Source organism: Miniopterus schreibersii (genome assembly GCF_964146895.1).
Source record: "Miniopterus schreibersii genome assembly, chromosome: 6".
NCBI lineage: Eukaryota > Metazoa > Chordata > Mammalia > Chiroptera > Miniopteridae > Miniopterus > Miniopterus schreibersii.
In genome coordinates this window covers 23,342,467-23,357,444 of record NC_138107.1, presented here as the reverse complement: position 1 = coordinate 23,357,444, position 14,978 = coordinate 23,342,467, and the positions used below count along the sequence as shown (strand labels likewise).

Sequence of the window (14,978 nt, the reverse complement as noted above, 5' to 3'; positions counted from 1 at the left end):
TCCAGTCTCGTGTGCAGCATGCATACAAACATCTCTCCTTTCGTCTCCAGGGCTATGGCTCGTCCTATCATTGCTGGATGACACACTGAAGGGCTGCCTCATGCGCTGTGACTCCTTTAGTGTTTCTTTGAGCTTTTGTCTTCAGAAAGCTTCCCTTGACTGTCTACTCTTCACCTCCCATTGCATCACAGTTCTTTCTTAGAAGTTAGCTGAGGTGTAATTTTATATACATTAATTTGATCTGTTAGTAAAGTACATAATTTGAGTTAAATACTTAAACTACTTGAATAGCTGGGTTAGATGGCAAACTAGTTTCTTTATTACTCATATACATGGAAAGGCAGAGATTCATATATACTCTTGGATTTAGTTGTATAGAGCTATAAAGTCTGCCAGTGACTAGAAGAATCCCCAGTGGACATTAAAAGTAGATACTTGATTTTGGTTACCTAGTTACCCTGGCTATGTACCTAAGAGTATGTGGTGGAATTTTTGAAAACTTTGAAGAAAATTATGTAATATAATAAACTTTAAATCACATTCATACATTTTAAAAATAAGAGTGACATCCCAAATAATATCTTTGGATTTTATTCTCATTTTTAAGTTTAGAGTATTTAAAGGAAACCTTCTTACTACTTAAAAAAAAAAAAATCTATATACTTATATTGGCAGAATATTTTATAGTATGATTAAAATTGGGCTCAGAAGACATTGTGACCCTAGCACATTTGATGATTTTTATTACCAATTTCCATTTCAAAACTATATATCTTTCCTGGAGCATGGCAACTATGAATCATGGAAGAAAAGTAAATTGACTCTGTATACTTCAACCCTACAATTTGGCAGTGAGAATATTTTTTTCCTATAAAATGACTCATTTACAAAGAAACTTTTCTGAACATGGGAAAAACTTAAATACTGTCAGAAACCTTGCAGATGGGGGTAGTGTGGATATTTGGACCTGCTAATAGTTGCAAAATGATAAAATTAATGTCAATAAATACTAAGCAGTCAAAGACTGTGTGAAGGTTACAGTGTACAGGAAAACACAGGAACTTGCATATTCAGAAAACTATATGGAAACATCACTTTTCCTGTTTCAGGACATTTTTCTTGTTTTCGTGTGCCCTACTATGAGTCAGCCAATGTTTTATTTCTTGCTCATCTTGGAAATTGTTCTCTGTTGTAATATTCCTCCCTGTTAACATTTATTTTCCTGATTTTCAGTCCAAAATTTTTCTTTCTTTCTGAATTTCATCTAATTTCTTCTGGTGATTTGCCCTGGGATTCCCCCACCTTGGATGTGGTTTTGTTTTTTAATTACAAATCATGCTTACTCCAGTTTTTAAAATAATCTTTGAATTTCTTTATACAGCTAAGTTTTCAAGACCACGTCTCGTTGTAAGTTAAGAAAAAAAGAACAACAGTAGCTTGGTTCTTGTATTGTGGGAAGCAGTTACTATTCCTGTATATCAGTCCTTCCAAAGTCAAAACCAATAGAGCGATTTTAAAATACACTGAGGTCTTGTTCACATGTTCAGGGTTAGATATGTATGAATGTTGAAAAATGCTTAAATCATGGTGATGATGACTGGACCTGCCATTCCTCATGCATTAATGGTGGCTGTTAAGGCTCCAGAATAGCCTGGCCAGTGTGGTTTAGTGGTTGAGCATCACCCATGATACAGGAGATGGGTGTTTGATGCCCGGTCAGGGCCCATGCCCGGGTTGCAGGCTTGATGCTCAGTAGGGGGCGTGCAGGAGGCAGCCGATCAGTGACTATCATTATTGATGTTCCTATCTCTCCCTTTCCCTTCCACTCTCTAAAATCAATAAAGATATATATATATATATATTTTAAAAGGCTCCAGAGTAACATTCTGTACAAGTGTTCTCATAGTTTCGTATAATAGGTATTGAGACTGAAGAAAAGAAACTTACATTTGTTGAGATCCTAATATGTGCCAGACATTTTCGCCTGTGATACGTTGTTTCTTTTCTGAAGTAAAGTAGGTATTATTATCTCGCTTTATGGTAAAAAACTGAGGCTTAGCTAGGCAAAGTGACTTAGTGAAAATCCCATAGAAAGGGAGGAGCAAAAATTCAGCGCAAGGTCTTTTCCAGTTTCAAAATTCATTGTCTTTCGACTTCGCTTGTGTTGCCCCAGGATTCGGGGGTTTGTTTTCTCTGCCTGAAGTCACACTGTGAGTCAGAGGTGAGCTGGGAACACGTTCTGGGTCACCTTCACCTCACTTTAACCCACCGAAGGATGATGTGTTCTCTCTAACAAATGCGTTGCATTCAATTCTTCAGAGAGGACAGTGTGGCAGTTTTTGATCTTTACAGAAGATTAACTTTTTGAAAAAAATAATAAAGCAGATATGACATTTGGTTTCACTTTTGAAAAAATGTGAAAGAAAAATAATTCATTTAATGTGAACTTTGCAGATGACCAATCATTTTTATAAATAGCTATACTCCATAGTAACTTTCTTTTGGGGAATTTTACGAACAGGTCTTAACTCTGGGCACTCAGAAGCCTAACCAATGTAAAAGTAGTCTGGTTAAATGGATTTCTTTGACTTGGTTAATCATTCTAGAATCATAATATCTGATCTACCATGAAGCATTTTTGATAGAGGGTGGGTCCACTGGCTCTGTCAACTTCCTATCTGTTAAACTCTGGGCAAGTTACTTAACCTTCTGTGCTTTGGTGTCTTGTTTTAAAATGGGGATAAGGTAGAACCTACATTAAAGGGTGGTGTGAAGATTAAGTGAATTAATTAGGCTGAAACATGATAAGTAGTACATAAATCATTGCTATTATTATTTCTCCCAATTACAACAGCCTATTGCAACTCATGTCACACTATCCAGAGAGTGCATGCAAGGTTCTGAAGGAATCCCAGGTGGTGGCGTTTATGAGGAACCTAGCTCTGTTTAGGCATGTGATAGAATTGAAATTCAATTTCGGGCCTCTCTGATTCCAAAGTGGTGAGGGAAGGAGATTCAGTGATAACCAGAGTGGTACAGATGTAAAGCTGAACAAACTCTGCGTAGTAGATTGACTTTCTTCTTTCTTCTGACTGTCCTTGAGAACATGAACCACATGGTATTACTAAAAGCTTCAATTTGCTATTGGAAAGAGCACAAACATAACATGGTTCCTTGGGGAAAGAGATATTTCACTCTTGTGTGCCATGTGGATGACTTGAAGGTAACTTCTTCCAGTGTTTGAGGAACAGAAAATGTGCCAAACGCTCTGTCCAATGCTGGAAATATGGAAATGAATTAGACCTGGTTCCTTGTCTTAAGGGGACACTTAATTCAGTGACACAGAGACAGTGCCAGCCTGGGGAGCATATAGTGGGCTTGAAAATTGCTGGTGGTTTTTTATGGAGTATCAGAAGGTTGGTTATGAAATTCATTCACTGGTGAAGTAAAATGTTTAAGAATCGCCAAAGGGACTTGAGAGAAAAATTTAGTTTGAGAAATCCTGAATAATGCATCATGACACACTCCATGAAACCAGAATGGGGAATGAAGGAAAGGATGATTATTGGCGATAAGAATTATATAGTCATCATTGTTCTGGGAGTAACTGAGAGCATTTTACAAAATAAGAAATGCAAGTGCATGTAAAAGGAGAAAAATTATAATCTATGACTGATTTTTTAGAGACAACCGCTATTGTTGTTTTTGTTAGAGCTAGCAAAGAATAGTATAAGAAATATTTGAAAATGGGACTGGAAAAGCAGGGAATTATGATGCCTCTAAAACTGCAGCTAAACATGTACTGACAAGTGATTGGGTGACTACAAAGACCAGAGCAGATATCTATGAGTAGCCACATGGAAATGAAGCTTTTCGATTTAAGAATAAAAGTGTAACTGAAACATTAATGAGATCTGTGTTAATACTACTGACGAAAGAAAGCTGTCCCTAAACAGTAAGATGTGAGAAAGATGGAAAATGGATAGAGCATGGGAGAAACATGGAATCTGAATAAGAGAGGTAAATATGTTTGCAGGTGCCAGGTCGTCCAAGTCAACCTGACGCTGACCCTGAGAAATCTAGAGAAGTGTTCAGGGCCTGCAAGTTTGCTTTGGAGTTTAATTGCCACGTGCTGAGTGAAGAATGAATAGTTTCCCCCGTCTGAAAATGATGTACTATTTTACCAAGTGTCCAGTTTCTGGAGGGATGTGTAAGAAGCAGTGGAGATGAAAGTTGACCATGCCTCAGCTGACAGCTCAGCCTTGGGAGGTCCAGGGGACATGTCACAGCCATGTTCTTGGGTGTAATAGCAGCAGCTTTCTAAAGTGGGCAATCCAAAGGCTGTTATAGACTTACTCTGAAAGACAACATTCATCAAGGTTTAATTTATTCTAGGGATTAACTGAGTGGTCATTATTCCAGGAGTTAAATGTATTACATTGGTTTAATCCTCTAGTTTTAGGTGTTTTTCTCCTGAATATGTTGAATATGTTTCTAACATTCAGTACATTTCTTTACGAGCTGTGAACATAGGCTTTTATATGTTGATAACAAAGCTTTCCTTTTAAGTGAAGCATTTCTAGATATTTTCATTAATCTAGAGATATTTAAGATCTTTTTTCCTAAAGGCTGAAGGATATGAATTCCTTAGTAAGCATTTGACACTTTGGTTTCTTAAACTAAGTCAAGTCTTAGGTGTGAGAAACTCTAGACAGGAGTGAATCCTGCAATGGGGGACTGTTCTTTGTGAATGTGATGAAACGTTAATTATTTCTCATTTACTTTTCTTTAGGGATATCAGGGAGTCTCAGGATCCCCAGGTGTTCCAGGATCCCCAGGAATACAAGTATGTGATCTGTTCATGCACATTTTAGAAATATCATTTCTAGTGAACCAAAAAACCATAACAGAATTTTATTTTGTGGTTAATTTAGGGAGCACGAGGACTGCCAGGTTACAAAGGAGAACCAGGGAGAGATGGCGAAAAGGTAAACACACACGTGTCCAGTTATTTTAGTCACTTGAAGAAGACAAGGGTGTTATCTATGATGACTCCCGTTCAATAGCGTTCACCTTGGTGAATTCCAAGATTTGTGGGCTCAGGAATTTCTCAGTGGCCATTGGCTAATAAAACTTTCATTACTAGATGAAAGTGGTTATTACTTGATGGCCACTGTCATTATCCTGGTATTATCCTGGTGCCATGTTCTCTCCTGTGGTTAAGCTTTGGGGGTTGGTGGTGGGGAGCTGCCCTCTTAGAAGAGAGAGAATTACGTGGATGGGCTGTGTCTCCTGTGAGCCGTAGAAAGCCCAATATCCACATGTCCATCTCCATGATAGTTACCTCTTTGGCAGGTGGCCTATTGGCTTAGCTTTACTGAACTTCTCCCCAGAGCTTCAGTGGGTACAGACGACATTTGAATTGCTGTCTTTCCTTTTCTTAAAGCTTTGAGATTTGCCAAACTTTCTACTGAAGTACGTTCTTTAAATGCATTCAGTAATTAGAACCTCCCCACGTGTCCAGTCAAGGCCTACTGGCCCTGGTAGTTGGTCCACATCCAAGATGCCCATTTGTATTTGCTCAGGTCCCCATGTTGATTTGTTAGCTTAATTCCTAAAGCACACTCTTATTTCTCAGTTCTTTGTTTGCTCCTGGTAAAAACCTGCACTAATTTTCTAACTGTAATCCTTGCAAAATGATTATCTTTTTAAAATAATGTGTACAGCCTCCACATGTGAGAAACACTGGTGTAGACTATATCCATCTTATGTTTTTATAGTTACTCTTATTGGATGGATCTCCGGCAGATCTCATGATGGATCTGCCGCTTTCAAGCTATTTGACCTTGGGCATGTTACTTAATAATGTCTTTGATGCTGATTTTCTTCATTGACACAATGGGGACTTCCTTAGGAGCTTTTGTGAGGACTAAAAGAGATAATGTATAAAGAATACTTAGTCTGGTTCCTGGTACAGGGCTCTTCTTAAGTACTTTGTTCATCAAGCAGCTTGGTTGCAGTTGAGATGTAGAACAGGGTGGGCTGGCATGTGGCATGGGCAAGACATGAGTAAGAGTGGTCACCAGGGCAAACAGGAGGGCTAGTGACTAGAAGAAAAACAGAGAAGATGGAATAGATCAGGGCAGCTTTATAATATGGGGAGAGTTAGAGAAGGTAGAACAGGAGCAGTAACCAGTATAATTCCTGAGAAGCATAAACTCCTCTTGTCTACTGAGTGGGCCCTGGGCCTCTGTGAATCTCCTTAGCCACTTAGCAATCTCTGCCTATTTTAAATGGTGGAGGTGCACCTTAAGAGATTATGGGGAGCAGGCCAAGCTCCTGAAATATTCTGAGACAGCTGTTCTCCAGGTGAGTGGGGGGTTCTGGGAAGGTGAGGAGACCTACATTGTAGTGTACAGCGTCACTGCTGTTTCTCTGACATTCTCACAAATAGCCTGATTTGGTGATGAGGGGGGTGCATAAAAGTATGTGTGTATGCGTGAATGCATCTGTGAATGGATGAGTGAATAAATTTATTTCTTCTTCCCTTTACCTGGGTTTTAGAGACCAAATATGAAAAGGAGGTTTTGTAGTCATCTTAAAAGAATTGGAGTGAATTTTCTTGGGAATAGATGTGCCTTTAAAAAAAAAAAAAGGATAATTTTATTAGTCACATCTCAAACTTAACTGCTCTATTGTTTTGGGTTATTGTGCTGTCTTTAAAATAGATGTGTGTGAATTTTACAAAACCATACTTTTTATTGAATTAGATAAATAAGATGTATGTTTATGCAAAGGTCTCTGTTTTCAATCCAGTAATGATTTCATTCAAAAATGATTGTTTTCAGAAATTCATTGTTTGGGCATAAATCCGATTCGACACAGTCATCCTGGGCCTAGAATCACCGTGTGCCATCATCTAAATTCTGTCTCACATTCCCCATGGCTTCGGAGTTCTTTATCTAGAGTTAAAATGCTTTAGTAAGTTGCTTAAAGACTTTTCCTTGGTTCTTTCTCTGTGATGCAGTTCCTTGACTTTCAGAAATGGGAATGTTAAAAGCCATACCCCTGAGATGGCTTTGACTTGTGGCAGGGCAGGGCATTCATTCCAGGCATCACACAGCACCTTTGGGGATATTGCTCCATGCAATGCTGTCCTTCATTGGGAAATATCCCAGAACAGTTTCCATTTGGTGAATTTCCTCTGAAAACTCCCATAGCAGGAATTTTCACTTATGGTAATTAAAATTAGATGCACTTTGTTGCTTACTTTAACCGGTTCCTCACATATCAGACAAATTGAATGTATATAGATCTTGCAGGGTCCCCCCCCCCCCTAAATTTACAGATCAAAAGGAACACTTATCTACCAAATGATCTTCAATTGGTCACTCATTTTATAACATGCTTTAAATCTATTCTTTGGAATCTAAGAAATGCTTTAGTACCTCAAAATACTTCCTCAACCTTAAGGAAACCTAATATATTTAAATTGTGTGGAGAAATATATTTTGTTAAAACTTATATTGGGTTGTGTTGGTGAACTGCTATTTATGGGTTTTTGAATAGTGTATGAAAATTTTTATGGCAAATTCAATTCTGGAGACACAGGAAGTATTAATAATTTATTTTTTTAACCTACCCAGACTGTACAAAATCATCACTTGATTTTTCTAGGTTTAGGAAATAAAATATACTAATTATATCTAAGATGTCATTATGGAACAAATTATACATTTTGTTTAATTTCTTTGTTAGAACATTTAACATTTAAATGGTTCCTTCAAGACCTCATTTTCCCATTGTTCTTGGCATCAATACCAGAGAACCTTGTGATGAGTAAACTTCCCTACTTAAGTCCCTTATGTTCATTATCTGGGCTTCCAAAGTCAAAAGATTAAGTGTGCTATCGTGATTTCTATTGTAAAGTCAGTCATGATCAAAGAACTCCAATATATATGTTGAGAGAACAGCAACAAAGGATCAAGATAAACAGGATGTTAAGGAATGATATATTAAGCTTGGTATGTTCGTGGTTTTACTTCTGGCAGTGTTCCTGAAGCCAAAAAAAAGTTTAAAAATATTGAAGCAAAGCTATTAGTGACATGGGGGGAGAAATAGAACTGGCTTAGCAAAGTTGCCACTTTTTATTTTGCTTTCTCAAAAAGAGAGAGTGATCTACCCATGTAGCTTTCTGAAAGCACCACAGAGCAAACAGAAGGCTGTGTGTGTTGCGGAGAAAGGGGAGAGGGCTTAAAGTAGTTACAGATTACAGGCTGAGCTCTGAATTCAGGTTACTTAACCACCCAGTCATACTTTCTTTCTTTCTTTCTTTCTTTCTTTCTTTCTTTCTTTCTTTCTTTCTTTCTTTCTTTCTTTCTTTCTTTCTTTCTTTCTTTCTTTCTTTCTTTCTTTCTTTCTTTCTTTTTTAATATATCTTTATTGATTTCAGACAGAGGAAAGGAGAGGGAGAGAGAGAGACAGAAACATCAATGATGAGAGAGTCATTGATCAAGCCCACAACCGGGTATGTGCCCTGACTGGGAATTGAACCCTGATAGCCTGGATCCCAGGTCAACGCTCAACCGCTGAGCCACGCCCGGCCGGGCCAGTCATACTTCTTAATCTCTTTAAGCCTGGTTTTCAAAATCTAGGAAATGGAGGGGGTGGGGGACTGTGTGGAATTATTTTACAGCCTTGTTTGGAAGACTAAATGAGGTCCTGCATGTGGTTGGCCAAAATTAAGCACTATACATTTGTGATGATGATAATGATGACAATTTGCTTATTGGAACCACTATCCTGCTGATTACATAAGGTAAATGTTTTGGAAATATCTTTATTTTTTATTGTTTATCTAAATGTTGACGTGCCCCATCTGAAGCAGATAAGGAATTTCCCAAACTTCTTCCATCTGCGTCTGTCCTCTTACCTGTATATGCACCTCTATTCTGCCTTCTCTCTTGTTAATATGAATGAACTGTCCATATATAATACCCAACCTTCCTCTTGTGCTCAGGATCCCATCCTTCTTCATTACTTCGTGTTAACTAGCCCATCTCATCTGTGTCATTAGGATTTTCTTTTCGACTTAAATTATCCCAATAGCCCAAAAGATGACCCATCTGAAACCAACCATGTAGCCTCCTTTAGTTACTACCCTATTTCTCTTTCCCATCACAGTAAAAGGTTGCTTTTATTCACTGTGCACTTTCTCACTTCCCTTTCTCTCTTTAACCCATGACAGTAGGATTTCTGTCCTAACGTTCTGCTGCATATTTAGGTCACTAATGCCTACCATCTTTAAAATCCAGTAGTCATTGTTTTCCAATAATCTCTGCTTATCTTGTATGTCTCAGCAGCATTTGAGACATACAACAAGCTATTGAATATTTCCTTCTTGGAATGAATTGACTGCTTTCTTTTTGGAGTGATTTCTCTTGATTTCTGGGATATTATGTTCCTATATTTCCTCTTGCCTTCATTGGTTACTTTTTCATAGTTTAGTTATTACCTCCTATTTACATTGTCTAAATTTTGGGATGTTCATCCCGGTGCCCTTCCTCTCCTTCCTTAGTAGTCTATTATTGTAATATTACTAAATATAAACTTATAAAAATATAAATTTATGTAGAAAATATATAAATATACATATCGAGGATAAGTCTAGTATAGTAATGCTTAATATGTTGATGTAAGTAATGCTATAATTAATATAAGTAATAAAATATTAAATGAGTACATATACACACACATATACATTTTTTCTAATAAAATATTTTGCTTTATCTGACTCTGGAGAATCCATGGGATTGTTGTTACAACCAGGGATTTTCTGGAAAGCTTTTTCTACTCTTTATGGAAGGGGTGGTACCACATTTTCCTCTTTCCTCAGAGACTTTTCTTCCAAAGCAGCACTAGCTGTGCCCTCTCTAAATATTCTCTGAAGTCAGGGGTGAGGTCCCTCCTATATATATGGTGTTGACCCGTGTATGCTCAGGTTTTCAGTACTTCCCTGGATACTTTTGCAAAGTCTTTATTGTTTCCTGATCTTTCAACCCCTTCGATTTTAAGGCTCTAGAGTAGATTCAGCATCTTAGTTTATTATAAAGAACCAGTAATTCCATTTCCTGTCTCATTTATTGGCTGCTATGCCTTTTTATGTCCTGTTTTCATTTTCTCTACTGACATCATTGGGAAACTTACAACTTTTACTGAATTTTTACAGAGTGCTTCATATTTTTTTGGTTCTAAACTTGATTTCTCAAATTCACGTTGGGTGTACTCTGTTCTATAGTCATTGATAAGCTATGGCAGTGACCCTGTAGTAGGAGCTCAGGAATCTGCTTTTTTTTTCTGGGCCTGAGTGGTGCAGGGATGATCCCCTAACCCCAGGAGAAATGCCCATCCTGTGTTAGAGAGAGGAAATGTTTTATTAGATTTGAATAGTTCCCAATAGCTCATTATTGCTGATCCTGAGTAAGACTTAGCGTTTGTTTTTAACTGAGAGGAGAAAAAAGAACCAAATTGTGTAAGGCTTTTGATGTTGGCTGCTTGAAGGCTTTTACTGCTGTGTGTACATTTTTTTTGTTTTATTTTTAGACGTATTTTGCATCAGTATTATTCAAATTATTATCATATGGAATTTTCACAAAAAGTCATATGCAGTTAGTAGAATAAGTCATGCTATGCCTATTTTTACATTAATTGTAAGTAAACCATCCCTATTTTACAGTTTGGAAAACTAAGAGGTGAAAAACTTAAATCATTTGCCTGAAGTTACTTAAGTCATTTGTCTGAAGTTACTCCAGGATCAGGGAGTTGAGATAAAATGTTTTGATCTCAGTGTGGCTTTCTTTTCACCATATTTTTCAGCTTTGGCCACAGTAGTTTGTAGCAGGGTGATGTGTTCTACTTTCATGCTGTTGCGTGCACTGTGATAAGAATCCCTGAATGCCTGTCAGTAGCCAAGTAGATAGGAGGAGGAGGAGGGGGCTGGATGAGTGAGTTTAGGATTCATGGCCTATATCTCTCTTAGCGGGATATAGATGGATAGTTCGCTCTAGATCATAGATCATCAAACTTTAAATTGCAAAATCTTGGCAGTAAAAGAGTTTTGGGCATGTAATCCCATATGTATGTATGAATTATATACCTATGCTACTGTACAAAGCATTATATCCTTTAAAAACAAATACACACACTGAGAAACTTTAAAAGAATGTGATTTTTTAAATATTAGTTTTCATAGTCTCTTACTACTGAAATAAGTAATCTGGACCTGACTTAAGAAACTATGACTCTAGGTCAACTTATGAGATGGACAACCTCTTCAAAGGCATATGCATCAGTCAAGAAAGCTTTGAGGGCCACCTATGGAAAATGGAACCATCTTACTGTAAATCTTAGATTCTCTTTTATTCTAATCTCTTGTAAACTTGGATGGAACCAAGATTGTGACTCTTCAGAATACTTGTTTTATTGAAGTTTTCTTGGAGGACTCAAGAGTGTTTATCATATTTTAGAAAATGAAAATATATTGTATATTCATCAAATTACCATTAATCATAAGCAAGGCATCAGCTAGGATAGAGTAAGTTATGCTGCAATAACAAACAAACCCCAAATGCCTATGGCTTGAAAAAAAAAAGGTTTGCTGATCATCAAATCACACATTTATTAGTTGCAGTGAGGGGTCCCCCATTGCCCTAACATGGAGGCTTAGGGTAATAGAAGTTTCACGATCTAGATTATAACTAAGTGTGGTAGCAGGTACATGGAGAATCAAATAGTGGTTCTTAAACCACTTCCATTCATCTTTGATTAGCCAGAGCAAAGCTTGTAAACCACACTAATTCCAAGAGTCAAGAAAGAGTGATTCCTTTATGTACTTGGAGGTAGAGAGAATCTGGATATTGACAAATAGTTGTCATATTTACAATAGGAGTGAATCAAGAATGGATTTTTCTTTTTCCTTAACAAGATTGGGATCATAAAGCACATAACACATATAAAGTAACTATATTTTAAGATAGTCCATGTTAAGTGCCAAAGAAGGGAGTTGAATAAAAATTTCCAGTAGTTTAGAGGAAAGTTGAAAATTTGGAAAGACTTCATGAAAGACACTGTGTACAAAAAATTAATCACAAATACACACTATAGTGGCTGTTCTTATCCAATTTAAGAAATCTCTAACTTAGGGATGTTGTGGACCTTTATTATCCTGTGGGGTGTGTGTGTGTGTGTGTGTATGTTGTGTTATCAAGAAAGTAATGAACATCTTTTGTATGTATTTCTCAGTAAGTTTTTCTGACTATATTCATAGGAAAATGTCTCAGACTTGAATTGATTATAGGTCAAAAGGTTAAATTCATAATTAAACTTCACCACAGTTGCCTATTTACTATCCAGAAAGTTTGTACTCCCCTAATAAGTATGCGAAAATATCTTTTCTCATACTGCTATCAGCACTGAGTTTTCTTAAAGTTTCTAATTTCACCACTATAAGCCAAAAATGGTATTGGTTTGATTTCCATTTATTAGTGAGTAAAATACCTTGTCATTTGATCTTTGAACATTTTGTTATTTCTCTGTAATTTACTTTTTATTCATATTGTTCCCCCCCCCCACTGAGCTGTTTATCTTTTTTAAAAATTATTTTTATGTGTATTTCATAAGTTGTGTGAAAATATTTTCCTGATTTATATTATGTGTTTTGACTTGTTTTATTTTTTAAATTCTAGCCCAAGAGAAAATTTAAAATTTTATGTATATATATATTTTTTTCTTTATTTCTCTTGTTTGTGTCTGTATAGGAAAGTTTTACATTCTAACATTTTAAACATAGTTACTCATGATTTTATTTTAGAATCTTGTTATTTTATATTTTAACCTTAAAACTTTTGATATTTGGAGCAAAGTTAATGAGCATTCATATTTTCCCCTCTCTTTTCCTAAATGGGTAGCCAGCTGCTTCAACAATATGTATGGAATATAATTTTTAAACTCCATTTATTTGAAAAGCCATTATCACAAAATTTCCATTTTAATTGGGCTCTGGTGTTTCGGGCCTTCCGTTGTGTTCCACTCATCTGTCTACATCTTCTCTATGCCAAGTTGTTTTTAATTATTGTCACATCATAATGTGATTTAATATTGGCAGGGCTAGTCTTTCCTCATATAATTAAAATTTTCCTGGCTATTTTTGCAGGCCTATTTTTCCAGATAAAGCTTAGTATCTTTTCTTTCAAATTTTTAGAGATTCCTATTCATAATTTAATTAGGATTCCTTTGATGTTATGAATAAACTTTATAAGCATTGATATAATTTTGATACTGAATTTTCCTATTTGAAATTATGATTTATCTTCCTTTTTATTTAATCTTGAATCTCAATGGAACAACTTTAAAGTTTTTTTTTGTATTCATCCTCAACATTATCTAAGTTTCTATCTTAGAAATTTTATCACTTTTGTTCCTACTATAAATGGGACTTTTACTAAATATATTTTCATGTTCATTATTGTTTATATATAAAATACTATTTTTATTTATTAATTTTAAAATAATTAACTAATTTTTTTATTAATTTTGGGGGTATTAGGCATAATAAATGTATAATTATCAATAATTTGGTTTTTCCTCTAGTTTTTACCTCTCTTTTTTCTCTATTTTGTCTAAATTCATGGGCTAATAAAAATTGGCAATAAAACCATTAAAAATAGTGGTGAGACTATGCAACTTGGTTTACTTTTTAAGTTTCAGATGGTCACCATCTCTCTTGGTCCAGGTTTTAGGTAGTATAACTCTCTCAACGGCAAATATATATTTGCAATTTTGTACCTTTGACTTTTGATTCTAGCCAGTACCAGCATCTACAATCCTGTTTTAGTCAAAGTTCTCTCTACATTAACTAATTGTTAATAATTACTAATAAGTGACAAATTTATCAGACATTCTCTCTCTCCCATCCCCCCTTTCTCCCTCTCCCCCTCCCATCCCCCCTTCTCCCCCCCTCCCCCCTCCCCACCCCTCCTCTCCCCCTTCCCCTCCCCTCTCTCCCCTCCCCTTCCCCTTCCCCTTCCCCTTCCCCTTTCCCTTTCTCTCCTCTTCCCCCTCCCCTCCCCTCCTTTCCCTTCCCCTCCCCTTTTTTCTTTTCTTTCGAGTCCTTATGTCCACCTTGAACGGTTTGATTGGATCCACCTTAGAGGATGTAAGAAGGTTGTTTATAATCATACCCTTGATTTGGTCCTTCCCAGAGGCTAAGTTTTAATTGAACTTTTTAAAAGGCCTTGGCATTTTCGTTATTTATCTGTTAGAGGTGAGGAAAAAGCTCCATCTTCTAATCCTAATCTTTTTGGATGTGGTCTATTTCTTTTAATTACTACTTGCAAACTGGCTAATTCTTTTCTGAGCTCATCTCTTTGATATATATAGTACCTTGTCAAAGACAGCCAATACCAATCAATTCATGATACCAACATTTTGTTTTCTCAATTCCTTACCTCTAGCTACAAGTTCATTTGATGCATTGTTTGCCTTTGCAAGTTATTGCGGGAAAAAATTCAATGAAATATTCACCACTGCGTTACATGAATAAACATCTTTCCAACCTGCAATAACTGTTTTTCACTGCTCACTACCTAACCCCATAAACAGTGCCATATATATTTTAATACCATTGTTTTGGTGGCCTCTCTTGTCTGCTCTACCAATCTCTGTATTAATTAATTTAGGTTAAGCTGTACCGCAGTAACAGATGGTCCAGTGGCTCAGGGGCCAGCGCAAGAACATTTATTTGTCTTTCACATTACATGCCCACTGTGGATCAACTTTGGCTTAACTTTACCATGTTTGCTGCTAGTTACCTTTAAACCGTGACCAGAACTTGGCTGAATATAATGTGTTTGCGTCACATTTTCTTGTGTTCTATATTTGGTAGATACTGTCTCAGTGTTCCCCAGCCATTGTGTTCATTA

At 36.5% G+C, this 14,978-nt stretch overlaps 1 protein-coding gene across 1 annotated transcript in view; it reads left to right on the top strand.

The window, feature by feature from the left end:
• Positions 1 to 14,978, top strand: part of COL21A1 (collagen type XXI alpha 1 chain) — a 164,471-nt gene that overhangs the window by 91,105 nt on the left and 58,388 nt on the right. Inside the window, exons 10-11 of the mRNA XM_081141626.1 lie at positions 4,793 to 4,846; positions 4,935 to 4,988. Of these exons, the coding sequence (XP_080997752.1) occupies positions 4,793 to 4,846; positions 4,935 to 4,988 (108 nt within the window). The remainder of the gene's footprint in view (positions 1 to 4,792; positions 4,847 to 4,934; positions 4,989 to 14,978) is intronic.